Source organism: Toxotes jaculatrix, chromosome 13 (genome assembly GCF_017976425.1).
Source record: "Toxotes jaculatrix isolate fToxJac2 chromosome 13, fToxJac2.pri, whole genome shotgun sequence".
Lineage (NCBI taxonomy): Eukaryota > Metazoa > Chordata > Actinopteri > Toxotidae > Toxotes > Toxotes jaculatrix.
In genome coordinates, this window is record NC_054406.1 from 25,398,208 (window position 1) to 25,412,061 (window position 13,854).

Consider the following 13,854-nt stretch of genomic DNA (forward strand, 5'->3'; position numbering starts at 1 on the left):
TAGTTCATATTGTGGAATGTTTTGTTCAGATGATATGTTTGTTAACTTGATGTGATATTTAAGCACACAAGATCAAGATGTTCAGACACACACATCTCTCCTCTCTACTTTTACTACTCTGGGTTTCAGTTACATGGAAAGTGGAGTCCAGAATATGAGGATGCTGCTCTGATTTAACAGGAATCTACTATGGCTGCTAAATGAATTTGCCATGGTCACTTGTTTTAATGAAATGTTCGACTGATAACTGAGGAAATATATGACACACATTGGTAAGAAATATTTTCAGCAGTCAGTGTGTGTCTGTTAAAGTATTTGTATCTAACACATGACTGTGAGAGAGAGAGAGAGAGAGAGAGAGACTGCAGGTGAGGCAGAGGTGGAGGGTGAGACATAATGAGAAATTACAAAGGTTCATTTGAAAATGTCATGTCATCATGTGCTGCTTATCTGGGTCCAGGCCCAGGTCACGGGGGCAGCCCGCCCAATTCACAATGCACCAAAGACCTATGGCACCTCCACCGGTGGTGAGCCCATGGGAGGTGGTGCCACCCGGAGTGGGATTCAAACCCACGACCCTGAGAGGTTGAATCTCATGCTCTACCAACTGAGCTAACCAGGAAGCTCATTTGAAAATGTGTTAAAAAAAACGGTCTACTTTCTGAAGTCACTGTATGTGAACAAACCATATTTGAGAACGATGAGCTGAGATTATTATTCCACGTGTAAAGACTTTAATGTCATGAACTTTCTTGTCTCACAGAAAAATTTTAATGAGACAAACTAAATGCTTCATTTGGTTCTGAGCTGCTTTTACTCTTTTGGATTAATGTTCATTAGAAGGCAAATGAAGTGTGGCAGGGAGATTAGAAGAAGCCCCTCCTCCAGGCATCACCACCTCCTAATAATCTGACCAAATGCTAAAGTATCTCATTAGTAAAGTGTTTACACTGATAATTAGAGCTGACACAATTAATCCGTCCATGGATTAGTCCAGGGGAGAGCCAACAGAGGTTTTGGTTCTAGCTAAACTCAGGCACAGGGAAAGATCTCAGGAGAGCTCGTCAGACTGCACACTGCTGGCTCATAGTTGGACACAATTAATCAGTTATTTCAATTTACAGGTTATTTCTCAAGAGAACATGTTTTCACAAAATACAAAAACATTTGCTGCTTCCAACTTGACATGAACTGCGTTGGATTGTCCAGGTGTACCTAATAAAGTGAGCACTGAGTGTAGTTCTCATGAATGTGCAGTGAAGTGTATGAAATCCACTGTTCCAGCAGTGAGCAGCAGCTGGCAGCTGTTTAGTATGAACAGGTCCAACGTAGGTCAAACGTGCTGAGTAGACCTGCGTCAGACATGTGTCTGATGTGTTTGAAGGAGTTTTTTTTGAGTCTCCACAGACAAGTGAAACACATTTCTGTGAAGACGTGTTAGTGTGCTACACCTTAATCTTTGTTTCCATGACAAAATCATCAACAACCAACTAAATCCAAAAACAACCATTCATAACAACACAAACCATAGAAAATGTTCCAGCTTCCTCACACATGTACAATGATGACCTTGATGAATAGTTTATTTCTCAGAAACAATATTCAGCACTACAGTTTGTTATGAAGCTTGTTCCATTAGGTAGAATCGGGTTCAAAAACTGGACTGATATTATCCAAACACTTCATGAACCTACAGATGACTCTGTCCCATCAGGAGTATGAGAGGTATTCACCCATCTGATCATATGATACTGGAGTGTGTCTGTGCTGGGACCTGCTGAAGATTTCTGTTCAGAGGTCTGACTTGCAGCCACCAGCAGCATTTTGGGACACATTGGGACAGAACTCCTTGATCTGTCCTCTCCACTGGACAGACGGGGCAATGAGCACGAGATGATACAACATCATTTTACCATTTAGCAATAGTTACACAACCACCCTCTGACCCACAACGTACATGTCAGGGTCAGTGGATATAGTTAATCCACTATGAGCACAGCTGCACCCACACACACCTGAGAAACAATGAGCCACAGTGAGGACCAAAGGGAAGTGGCTGCCACATGTATTCACTGTATATGAGCAGGGGCTGATTCATAGCACTGTCTCCTCTTAGCTGCAGAAATCAGACTGGTCCTCCATCCAGTCCTCCATGGAAAACCACCTCTCTCTGCTCCACAATGCTCACAACATCTTTGTTACTCCAAAACATGGCTAGGATTACAGCAGTGTGTGTTCCACTAGAGGATCCAAACATTACATTACCTTACCACCAATCTTTTTTCATTATTTTTTCATACAGTGTATTTGTAATTTAGCCAATAAAATTACAGCATTAGAGTTACGCTTAAATAATAAAAATAATAATAATAAAAATAAAAAAAAAACAGAGACAGGAAGAAAAAGTGACTTTATAACCTCTTCACTGAACAGAAGTCTTCTTCCCTCCAGTGGTCACTGTCAGTAACTACAACTCTGCACACAGCACTGACAATGATACTGATGTTTACACTGACATTATTCCACATTTACTGACTTATTTTAGCTCTAATGTTCATCAGTCTGATAATGACTCTCTGTATGTGAACACACATATTGATGGTGACTGCTATAAATACTGATGTCTGACTGATGGACAAATAATCAGAGAGGTTACTGCCCTCCAGTGGTCACACTGACAAGTGTCCAACAGGACTCACACTGATTATTAGGATCAATATGTACCAATCAGTATTGATGACATCAGCAGGAAGATGAGGACTGGTCATAGTTTGAATAATGTTCCATGTATTATTCCATCCATGTTTTCAGTACATGCAGATACACTGTAAAAAAATGTGACAACTAAAAGGATCACTGTAAAATGATAAATAGGAGATGAACTGTAAAAAATTCTAGCATTGATTATCAGGAAATACACTGTAAAAGAATTTAATGGAGACTGTGCACTGTGTAAAATGGCAACAAAGGTGACACAGGATATATCCAATAAAAAATGATGGTCATAGATGAGCTCTGGACTAACTTACAACCAGAGGATGCACTGTAAAATATTACATCAATTCAATTCAATTTTATTCTAATAGCTCCTTCCACAATCAAAATTATCTCAAAGCGCTTTACAGAGACCCAGAGTCTGACCCCAGAGCAAGCACTTAAGGCGACAGTGGCAAGAAAAAATTCCCTTTTAACAGGAAGAAACCTTGAGCAGAACCTGGATCAGATGAGGGACCCTCCTGCTGATGGCTGGGCTGGGTGAAAGGAGGAAAAGGAGGAAGATAGGACAGCTGGGAATGGAGGAGAGGAGGAGAAGGACATGCAGCATATAAAACATGATACAAACAGGGTTGGCAGTGAGCAATGTTAGAGGGCCAGCATTCAGATTACAGAACAGTTAGTGGATACTGTGTACTCAGCAGATTACAGTTATGATAGGAAACAGAGCACAGAAGCAAAAAGCTGTCATGATTGGTAATTATTTACATTACAGTCTGTATAGAATATTAATCCAAAATGTATCTGTAGCAGAGTGGAACCCTTATCTTCATATTTACTGCTTATTAATTGTTTAGTTTGCTCAGCTGTTCATTTATTTATAACTAAGTAGTGTGGCCCAATATAAATAGTACAGGCATTGTAATGTTGTAGTTTCACCACAAGAGGGAGTGGGTGGTTTGGAGTCGCTCCTGGTCAGTGGACGTCGACACATCAATGAGTTGCTCCAATGACGCATAGACAGGAGCGCGTCATGACACGACGGTTGCTGAAAGTTTACTTTCACTTTTACTTTGACCGAAGTTTGTGGTGCAGATGATTTTCTCTGTCTGAAGGTAAATGTCAGCACTTCTAATGTTTTTCTCGTCAACACTTCCTGTAGTTACCTGGATTATCTGATGTACGGATTTGGATGTTGTAGTGTTTTTTTATACTGCGTTGTGGTGTTTAGTTGTATATACTCTGAGTTGTCAATCTAAAGTCGAGGTGAGGCAGGAAGAGGTCCGTCATTATCCGCCATGTTGTGTGGATATTTGCAGTAGAAGCGGTGGAGTCAGAGTAGAAGCAGAGTGAGCTGATGGTCAGTAGCTGAACACGGAGCCTTTGTTAGTCTGTGGCTCCACTTACTGCTGACTGAAGGCAGCTTTTCCTGCCTGAATCAGCCTGTGGAGGAGGCGGACCTGAGCCGCTGCTCTCCCGCAGTCTGAGCCGCTAAATGCGGTCTGAGCTCGGCCGGACAGCGGCTGGAGAACAGCTCTGACTTTCTCTGTCATTAGATGAACTCTACGGGACTGAGCTCAGAGGGACTGACAGGGTTTTTCAGACTCTATGTGATTTTCAGAGAGACAGTTAACACTCCATCCACAGAGTCAGAGGCCTCCTGGTCCTATCAGGACAAACTCTACCTGATGAATTAGATGATAAAGACCCAAATCCATAAATACTCTCACAATAAAGCATCTCAGTGGCTCTGATAGGTGATTATATCTCTGTGGCTGGTCACAGTACAAACAGAAAAACTGTCTGTCAGGACATATTTGCTGTTTTTATTGATGTCTATCTGTGTCTCTGCTGTTTGGTTTGGTTTTGGTTTGTTGTTGCTGCTTCATATAGTTCAGACTTTACTATTAGAAAAGGCAGGAAAGTGCCAGGGGCCCCAACTAAAAGTGCCCCTGGAATAATACTGAGGAGAAATGAAGTGAGTCTCAGTTGTTTTGTGTGGAATAATCACCTGCAGCTTGTTTCATCAAGTCATTTTCTACAGAAACACTGCAGACAAACAGATTGTCAGATAAAACCAGTGGATCTCAGTCCATCTGTGTGTCAGTGAATGGAAATGGTCGTCTCTGAATCGTGTGTGAAAGATATGAAAAAGGAAAGAAGATCCAATCAGTGGAGGAGCAGCTGATATTTCTATCTATTTCTTTCTAGAGAAAAGATCAGGGACATAAAGGTCTGGACAGATGAGTCTGTGCTCTCCCTCCAGGGATGTTTTAACTGCACAGACTGTGATGTTTTCACACAGTCCTGTGGGGATGATTTGGACTCATTGGTTGACATAACATGCTCATACATGATCTTTTGCAGTGATTACCTGTAAGTGTGATTTACCAAATCAGTCAAAGCAGGATTACAAGTCATAACTGGAAAACAAGATGGCAGCAAACAAACTTGGTTCAGCCTGGCCAAGCATGGAAACTACAGCAGGCCTTCAGAGCACAGAGCTCAGTACTGGTGTCTTTTTAGATGGTTGGAACTCGGACATAGAGCTGTTTTTTGTTTTTATTGTTGTTTTGATTCCTTTGATTTTAACATTGAGCTGTGTGATGTCAAAAAGACGTTCTGTGTGGTAAAAGTGAACAAAGGTCACGGCCCCGATAATATTTGTGGATGTTTAGTGAAGTCCTGTGCACATGAGCTGAGTCCTGTGTTTCAGTATATTTTTAATAAGCCCTTACAGACACAACATGTCCCTAAGCTCTGGAAAGATGCTGTGGTTGCTGTCCCAAAACACTGAATGATGTTAGAGCAGTCGCTCTGACTTCAATTTGAATGAAAACTTTTGATAAACTGGTCAGATCTGAGGTCCTGAAGCAAAGTGAACATGCACTGGATCCTCTGCAGTTTGCATACAGGCCTCACAGAGGAGTGGAGGATGCTACAGTGACTCTGCTCAACATGCTTTTTAAACATCTGGATTTTAATGGGACACACGCCAGGCCTTTATTTGTGGACTTGTCTTCTGCTTTTAATACAATCCAACCTCACATTTGAATTGAAAGGCTCCTACAACAGTTTGATTTAAATAATAATCTGGTGGGTTGGATTCTGGATGTTTTAACCAACAGGACACAGAGAGTGAGGGTCAACAGTACATTGTCTGACCAAAGGTGTTCTTCCACTGTTTCTCCTCAAGGGTGTGTGTTGTCACCACTATTGTTCATTTTATACACAAACATGTGTCAGAGCAGACATGACAGCAGAAGCATCATAAAGTGCTGATGACTCAGTTATTGGATGGTGAGAGCAGCCATGGACCAGTCATTGATGATTTAGTTCAGTGGTGTGAGGAATCCTACCTGCAGCTAAATGCTACAACAACCAAAGATATGCTCATTGATTTTAGGAGGAAACCCCACAGGCACCAAGTCACTGTAATTAAAGGTCAGACCATTGAGTATGTGCAGTCTTACAAATATCTTGGGACTATCATTGACAGCAAATTGACTTTTGAAGAAAATTGTGAAGTGGTTTGTAAAAAGGCTCAGAAACGTTTACACTGTTTAAGGAAACTTGCACATTTTCACATTGACTGAACCATAATGAGCATGTTTATCTCTTTTATAGAATCCGTTTGATCATTTTCTTTAGTGTCATGGTTCATTCAGACAACTTTAAAACAGAGGAACAAATCTACCTACAGATACAAATAAAGTAACATGAACCTGAACCTGAATCTGAGGATGATTTCAGCTGATGTGCAGATGAATGATTTGTGTTTTCTCTCCAGATGAAGGTAGAAAGTGTGTGTGAGCTGATGTGGATGTGAATTCAGCATCATGAATCAGTGTGAGGACAGAGAGGAGGGAGCCCCTCCCCCTAAAAGCAGTCTGTGTGGGGACCATGAGATCCAGACCAAAGCTCAGAGGTGAGATGAGGATCTCTAACTGTCCATGACTCTTCTCCATGTCAGAGCTCAGCACTCACATCACTGCACCATCATTATTCACACTCAAAGCTCTGTGTGTGTTGTGTTGAAGGCCAGAGCAGCAGCACACACCAGACTCTGCTGGACCTGGACCTGAACATGGACCTGAGCCCAGCTGTGTGTCCATGAAGAGTGACAGGTCAAATGATCATCTCATTGATTTCAAAGGACAGCCTCCCTCTGCTGCAAAGAAGTGAGCTGCAGCTGAAAACATGTTTTCTTCTTTACTATGAGAACACTGTATGAATAATAGATATGTTGTCCCTGTCCCCATGTCAGTGATGGTCTTAATTTCTGTGTCCACCAGGATCCATCAGAGACCAGACTTCCCTGTACCTGAGCCCAGCTGTGTGTCCATGAAGAGTGACAGGTCAAAGGGTCACCCCATGAATTTCAAAGGACAGCCTCCCTCTGCTGCAAAGAAGTGAGCTGCAGCTGAGTTTAAAATGTATCAGACAGCTGTCCTGTATAACTGGTCTTCTATGAAAGATGAAGTGATTGTGTTTTGTCTCCAGGCTTCATGAATGACACAGTATTTGAACATGATCAGGCTGAAACACAGGCTTTAGTGGCAAAGTTGATGTTTCCCTTTTCAAGAAAAGCACTTCTTGTGTTCTTATATGTGTCATTCAGATCAGAACTAAAACTCCCTGTAACTCAGCACCTATCCAGTTCCAGTGTTTGTGTTAGTGTCCTGTAGCAGAGGTGAGACTTCTGTCAAACCCAGTGTGAGTCCTTATAACTCATCATTTAAAAGGTGGACTTGTTGTGATGACTCTAGGTCATGAGGTACAGAACTGATTGCTTGTTTCCTCTCATTGAGAATGTCACAGCACAGTAGTGTTTGCTTTAATCAGGACAGTCAGCACAGAACATAAAAGCAGCTGTTGTTTGTGTACAAAGCATAAAACACTCACAGATGCTGCAAACATAATGTGAGCTAATTCTTCATGATTCCTCCACAGAGTGGACCAGGAGAGCTCAGAGGTTCCCAGTGCTCAGTCTGCCCAGCAGCATCAAACACACCTGGACTCCATATTTATGGTCTGTACATGGACAACAACTACTTTGACATCTGTTGTGTTGACAATAATCTCCATGCTGCACTTTTTAGAGCAGTGGATTGTCAGTGTGTCCAACATGGATCTGATGTTTGGCTCCATGGTTTTACTTTGATTGTGTCATTCATATAGTTTTCTGTTCCAGCTACTGGAGGAGAACATTGTCACTTTTGTGAAGAGGGAGCTGAAGAAGATCCAGAAGGTTGTGAGTCCAGATTACCCAGAATGCTCAGAGAGTCAGAGGGAGGATGAGGAGGTGTTGGACAGTGAGGATGAAGAGCAGAGGAGGAGCAGCAGAGAGGCTTTTGTGAAGATCACAGTGAACGTCCTGAGGAGAATGAAGCAGGAGGAGCTGGCTGACTGTCTGCACAGCAGTAAGAGGATTTCTCTAAAGATTCAACATGATGGACAAATGGGACATTTACTAATGTCTCAAGACATGGAGGGAAATCTGTTCATGTGTGTTCTTTAGGGGGATGAACATGTCATATTTTCTTTATGAATCAGTCATTGATTTCTCTTGTTTGTTCATTCAGGACATGATGCTGCAGTTTGTCAACGTAAACTTAAATCTACTCTGAAGAAGAAGTTCCAGTGTGTGTTTGAGGGGATCTCTAAAGCAGGAAACCCAACCCTTCTGAATCAGATCTACACAGAGCTCTACATCACAGAGGGAGGGACTGGAGAGGTCAATGATGAACATGAGGTCAGACAGATTGAAACAGCATCCAGGAAACCAGCCAGACCAGAAACAAGCATCAGACAAGAAGACATCTTTAGAGCCTCACCTGGAAGAGATGGACCAATCAGAACAGTGATGACAAAGGGAGTGGCTGGTATTGGGAAAACAGTCTTAACACAGAAGTTGACTCTGGACTGGGCTGAAGACAAAGCCAACCAGGACATACACTTCACATTTCCATTCACGTTCAGAGAGCTGAATGTGCTGAAAGAGAAAAAGTTCAGCTTGGTGGAACTTGTTCATCACTTCTTTACTGAAACCAAAGAAGCAGGACTCTGCAGGTTTGAAGAGCTCCAGGTTCTGTTCATCTTTGATGGTCTGGATGAGTGTCGACTTCCTCTGGACTTCCACAACACTGAGATCCTGACTGATGTTACAGAGTCCACCTCAGTGGATGTGCTGCTGACAAACCTCATCAGGGGGAAACTGCTTCCCTCTGCTCGCCTCTGGATAACCACACGACCTGCAGCAGCCAATCAGATCCCTCCTGAGTGTGTTGACATGGTGACAGAGGTCAGAGGGTTCACTGACCCACAGAAGGAGGAGTACTTCAGGAAGAGGTTCAGAGAGGAGGAGCAGGCCAGAAGGATCATCTCCCACATCAAGACTTCACGAAGCCTCCACATCATGTGCCACATCCCGGTCTTCTGCTGGATCACTGCTACAGTTCTGGAGGATGTGTTGAAAACCAGAGAGGGAGGAGGGCTGCCCAAGACCCTGACTGAGATGTACATCCACTTCCTGGTGGTTCAGTCCAAACTGAAGAACGTTAAGTATGATGGAGGAGCTGAGACAGATCCACACTGGAGTCCAGAGACCAGGGAGATGATTGAGTCTCTGGGAAAACTGGCTTTTGAGCAGCTGCAGAAAGGAAACCTGATCTTCTATGAATCAGACCTGACAGAGTGTGGCATCAATATCAGAGCAGCCTCAGTGTACTCAGGAGTGTTCACACAGGTCTTTAAAGAGGAGAGAGGACTGTACCAGGACAAGGTGTTCTGCTTCGTCCATCTGAGTCTTCAGGAGTTTCTGGCTGCTCTTCATGTCCATCTGACCTTCATCAACTCTGGAGTCAATCTGCTGTCAGAAGAACAATCAGCCTCCCTGTGGTCTAAACTGTTCAGAGATAAACCTGATCCAACACAGCTCTACCAGAGGGCTGTGGACAAGGCCTTACAGAGTCCAAATGGACACCTGGACTTGTTCCTCCGCTTCCTCCTGGGTCTTTCACTGCAGACCAATCAGACTCTCCTACGAGGTCTGCTGACACAGACAGGAAGTGGCTCACAGACCAATCAGCAAACAGTCCAGTACATCAAGAAGAAGATTGAAGAGACTCCCTCTGCAGAGCAAAGCATCAACCTGTTCCACTGTCTGAATGAACTGAATGATCGTTCTCTAGTGGAGCAGATCCAACAGTCCCTGAGTTCAGGACGTCTCTCCACAGATGAACTGTCTCCTGCTCAATGGTCAGCTCTGGTCTTCATCTTACTGTCATCAGAAAAAGATCTGGACGTGTTTGACCTGAAGAAATACTCTGCTTCAGAGGAGGCTCTTCTGAAGCTGCTGCCAGTTGTCAAAGCCTCTAACAAAGCTCTGTAAGTGTATAGATAGTTGGATTTATTCATCATTATATAAAGACTCTGCTATTTTATTCAGCAGGAGGGAAAATAAATTCCTCTCTGCTTTAATTCCTTATCATCAGCTCTGAGCTCTGAGCTTCATCACATTGAATCTGAATTAAAATAATGGATCCTACATTAAAGAGCCAAGTCTCAGCTTTAATTTGAGCAGGTTGACATCAGTATAGAAAGAACTGTGAGGGAGATTCAGCCCTTTTAGTGGTTGAACAGTAACTGGACAAATACACATGAAGTGAAACAAACTCATCAGATTTAATATTTAGTGTAAAATCCTTTGCAGTCATTGACTGTAGTATTCATTATTATATTTTAAAGTGAATGTGCTGAGATCCCAAATAACATATCATGTCTAACTGTCCAAATACTTACGGCCTTGTCTGTACATGTCTATTACTGATTGTGTCATATTTAACTGTCATGTCTCTAACTTGTTGAGTATAAAACAGAAAGGATTTGAATCAGAGTCAATGAAAGATGATCATCAATGTAGAAACTCCTCATTGGTTAGCAGGTGGATAAAGAGCTGATATTTCTGCTTCACTCAACAAATCTGTTTGATGTTTGGCCCAGTTTTCAAATGCAGGTCTGTTAGTTTGCTGTGAGCTGCAGAACAAACTGAGAGTTTTGTTCCTTTGATTGTCCTTTCAACACAAATGTTATTTGACTTTTTCTTCATTGTTTCCTCTTCAGACTGAGCAGCTGTAACCTCTCAGAGAGAAGCTGTGAAGCTCTGTCCTCAGTTCTCAGCTCCCAGTCCTCTAGTCTGAGACACCTGGACCTGAGTAACAACAAGCTGCAGGATTCAGGGGTAAAGCTTCTGTCTGCTGGATTGAAGAGTCCACACTGTAGACTGGAGACTCTGAGGTCAGTTCACTGTCTGTTACTGTTGTAGATCTTATATCTTTAATCCACAACTGAACCTGGTTTATCTTCATCCAGAATTTGAATCCATTCATCTTGAATGAATGAATGAATGAGATCTGAAGTAGTTGTTGTTCCATATTGTGACTTTTTCTTCTCTCAGACTAAGAATTATTCCTTCAGTTTCACTTCATTTCAGTCAGTTGTCATGAATAATGTCTGTTGACTTCAATGAAACCTTCAGAACTCACACACTGGTATTTGTCACAGTCAGCAGACTAATGTTTTCTTAATGAAGTGTAGAAAATGTCCAGTGTGAGTTGTTCAAAGTCCATTTTTATCACAACAATATACAGAAGATCCTCAGAACTAATATTTGTGCCAATCAATTGAAAAACACTTTAAGTTCATTCAGTGTGTGTGTGTGCGTGTGTGTGTGTGTGTGTGTGTGTGTGCGTTTTGATATTTAACACAAGTGTGTAAATTGTGGTCTTTTCTCATTGAGTTGAATTGACTTGTTAAATTGTTAAGGAGCAAAGACTTAAAGGACCACACTGTTGGTTTATAGATAGATAGATAGATAGATATACTTTATTCATCCCTCAGGGGGAAATTGTTATGTTACAGCAGCAAGTAAAACAGTCACACAAAGAAAGGAAAGGACAAGTTGACAGCCAACTGGCAGCACTTAGCAACTCTACAAAATACAGTGTAACAAGGTATAAAGGCATAAAGAGTGAATATATATATTCACTCTACATATATTTTATATATATATATATATGTGACAAGAAAAATAACAATAATATTAATAATAAGTGTGTACATTTATAATAGAAAAATAGAGCCATGGTTCTCTAATGGTGGTATGTACAGTTGTGCAGCAGTGTATAGTTATGTACACATAATATACATATACTAGGGGTGTGTGATATGACGATATTAGATCGTGAAGGATTAGAAAATGTTGACGATCTGCCAGAGGAGAGAGATCGTATTATCGTCTATAGGGCACATTCTATTAATTGCAGCTCTATGCTTGCACACAGACGCACGAGTTTTTTTTTTTCCTTGGGCAACTAACAGCCCGCTTCACGTGAACATGACCAACCAATCATGGTGAAGTATGAGCAGTGCTGTTTTTTTTTTTTTTTACTAGCCTCGCTGTTTTAGTCAAGCTGTAGCGGGTAGCCATGGCCGACAACGAAAGTGAACGCTTGGAGTTGGTCCCCAAAAAGAACTCCAGTCGTATGGACAGTGTTGGGGAGTAACGGAGTTCATGTAACGGCGTTACGTATTCAGAATATGTAACGCCGTTTCTGTTTTGGCCAACACATTCCTGTCCCGGCTCTGTTTTGCCGGCTGCGGCTCAAGCTCTCGCTCCTGCTGCTCCTCGTCCGACTCCATTCTGACCGACTGATCAGGCGAATAGCTCGTTTATTTCCGTTTGTTTTCGTGGAGCTGGGGCTTCTGGGAAACGCATCGGGTTGCCTTTGTTCATTTTAGAGAATAAATATAAACTCGTGAAACAGAGAAGTATCGTCACGTAATCCATTGATTTCAACAATGTAACTGTATTCTGAATACTATCTATTTAAACTGTAACTGTAATGGAATACAGTTACTCAGAATTTGTATTCTGAATACGTAACGCCGTTACATGTATTCCGTTACTCCCCAACACTGCGTATGGAACTGGTTTGGGTTTTCTCCAAACGACAAAGCGCAAACACAACGAACCTCTTTAACCACCTGAAGAGGCAGCATCCGGAACTATTAGCTGAGAGCCAAGCAGCGAGGCCAACCACACATCAGCCAGTGGTAACGGCTAAAGACATTACACAGAAACAACCAACTATAACACAAGCCTTTGATAAAAGCACGCTGTGTGAGAGAAGTAGCAAACGGTGGAAAGACGTAACTTTTTTTTTTTTTAAGTTTTTCTTTAAGTTTTTACAAAGAAAATAGTTTGGTTCTAAATTAACTTCACTGTAAAAATGAACTGTGATAAAATCGTGATTGTGATTTTACCATTAAAAAATCGTGATGTGATATTTTTGCCATATCACCCACCCCTAACTGAAGTTAATGAGAGCTGTGTTTGACTTTTAGTATCTGACTGTTTTTAAGCTGCATCCTGTTGGTTCAGGTGTTTGGAGTTTCCATTTTCCAAACTTGTACATTCTCAACCTTCTTCAGCTCTGAACAGATGATGAAACACTCAACGCTTTCAAGCAGGAACTTTGTCTCCTAAACTCACATCTTTTATTCTTTATTCAGGTTGAGTCGCTGCAGTTTGTCAGAGATCAGCTGTGCTTCTCTGGCCTCAGCTCTGAAGTCCAACCCCTCCCATCTGAGACACCTGGACCTGAGTGGAAACAACCTGCAGGATTCAGGACTGAAGCATCTGTGTGGTTTTCTGCAGAGTCCAGACTGTGGACTGGAGACTCTGAGGTCAGACTCCATTGTTTACTTGTGTGCTGAGATGAATATGATGTGAAAGTTGTGCTTTATTCAGTATTTATTAGGTCAAATCTCCTTCAGAATTTCTAACATTCAAAGTGTGAAATGGTTGAAAGGAAGTTGTGAAAGTGCTGACTCTGATTTTCAAAGTGATTTTTAAAGCTTTGAAAATGATTTGGATTCTGACTCTTACAGTCCACATTGACAGTGTCAGCAGTTTGACTGAGTTGAGCTTGTGTTATTCACAAAGTCTCATTGAGATCAGGATGTTTGACAAGAACTGATCTGTACAACACGTGTGAGCAGGTCTGAAGGCACAAGTGTTCATAGCTGCTCCCAATGGCCTCACTCACAGGCACAGTGAAAAGCCTGCTGTCACAG

General features: G+C 42.0%; 1 protein-coding gene across 1 annotated transcript; it reads left to right on the forward strand.

Annotated features, from left to right (window-relative positions):
• Positions 1-8,332: 8,332 nt before the first annotated feature.
• LOC121191852 (protein NLRC3-like) lies at positions 8,333-10,108 on the forward strand (the record flags this gene model as incomplete). The annotated part of the gene is made up of 1 exon (XM_041053305.1): positions 8,333-10,108. A coding segment is annotated over one exon (1,776 nt), but the record flags the coding sequence as incomplete, so codon positions are not given.
• Between the last annotated feature and the right edge of the window lie 3,746 nt (positions 10,109-13,854).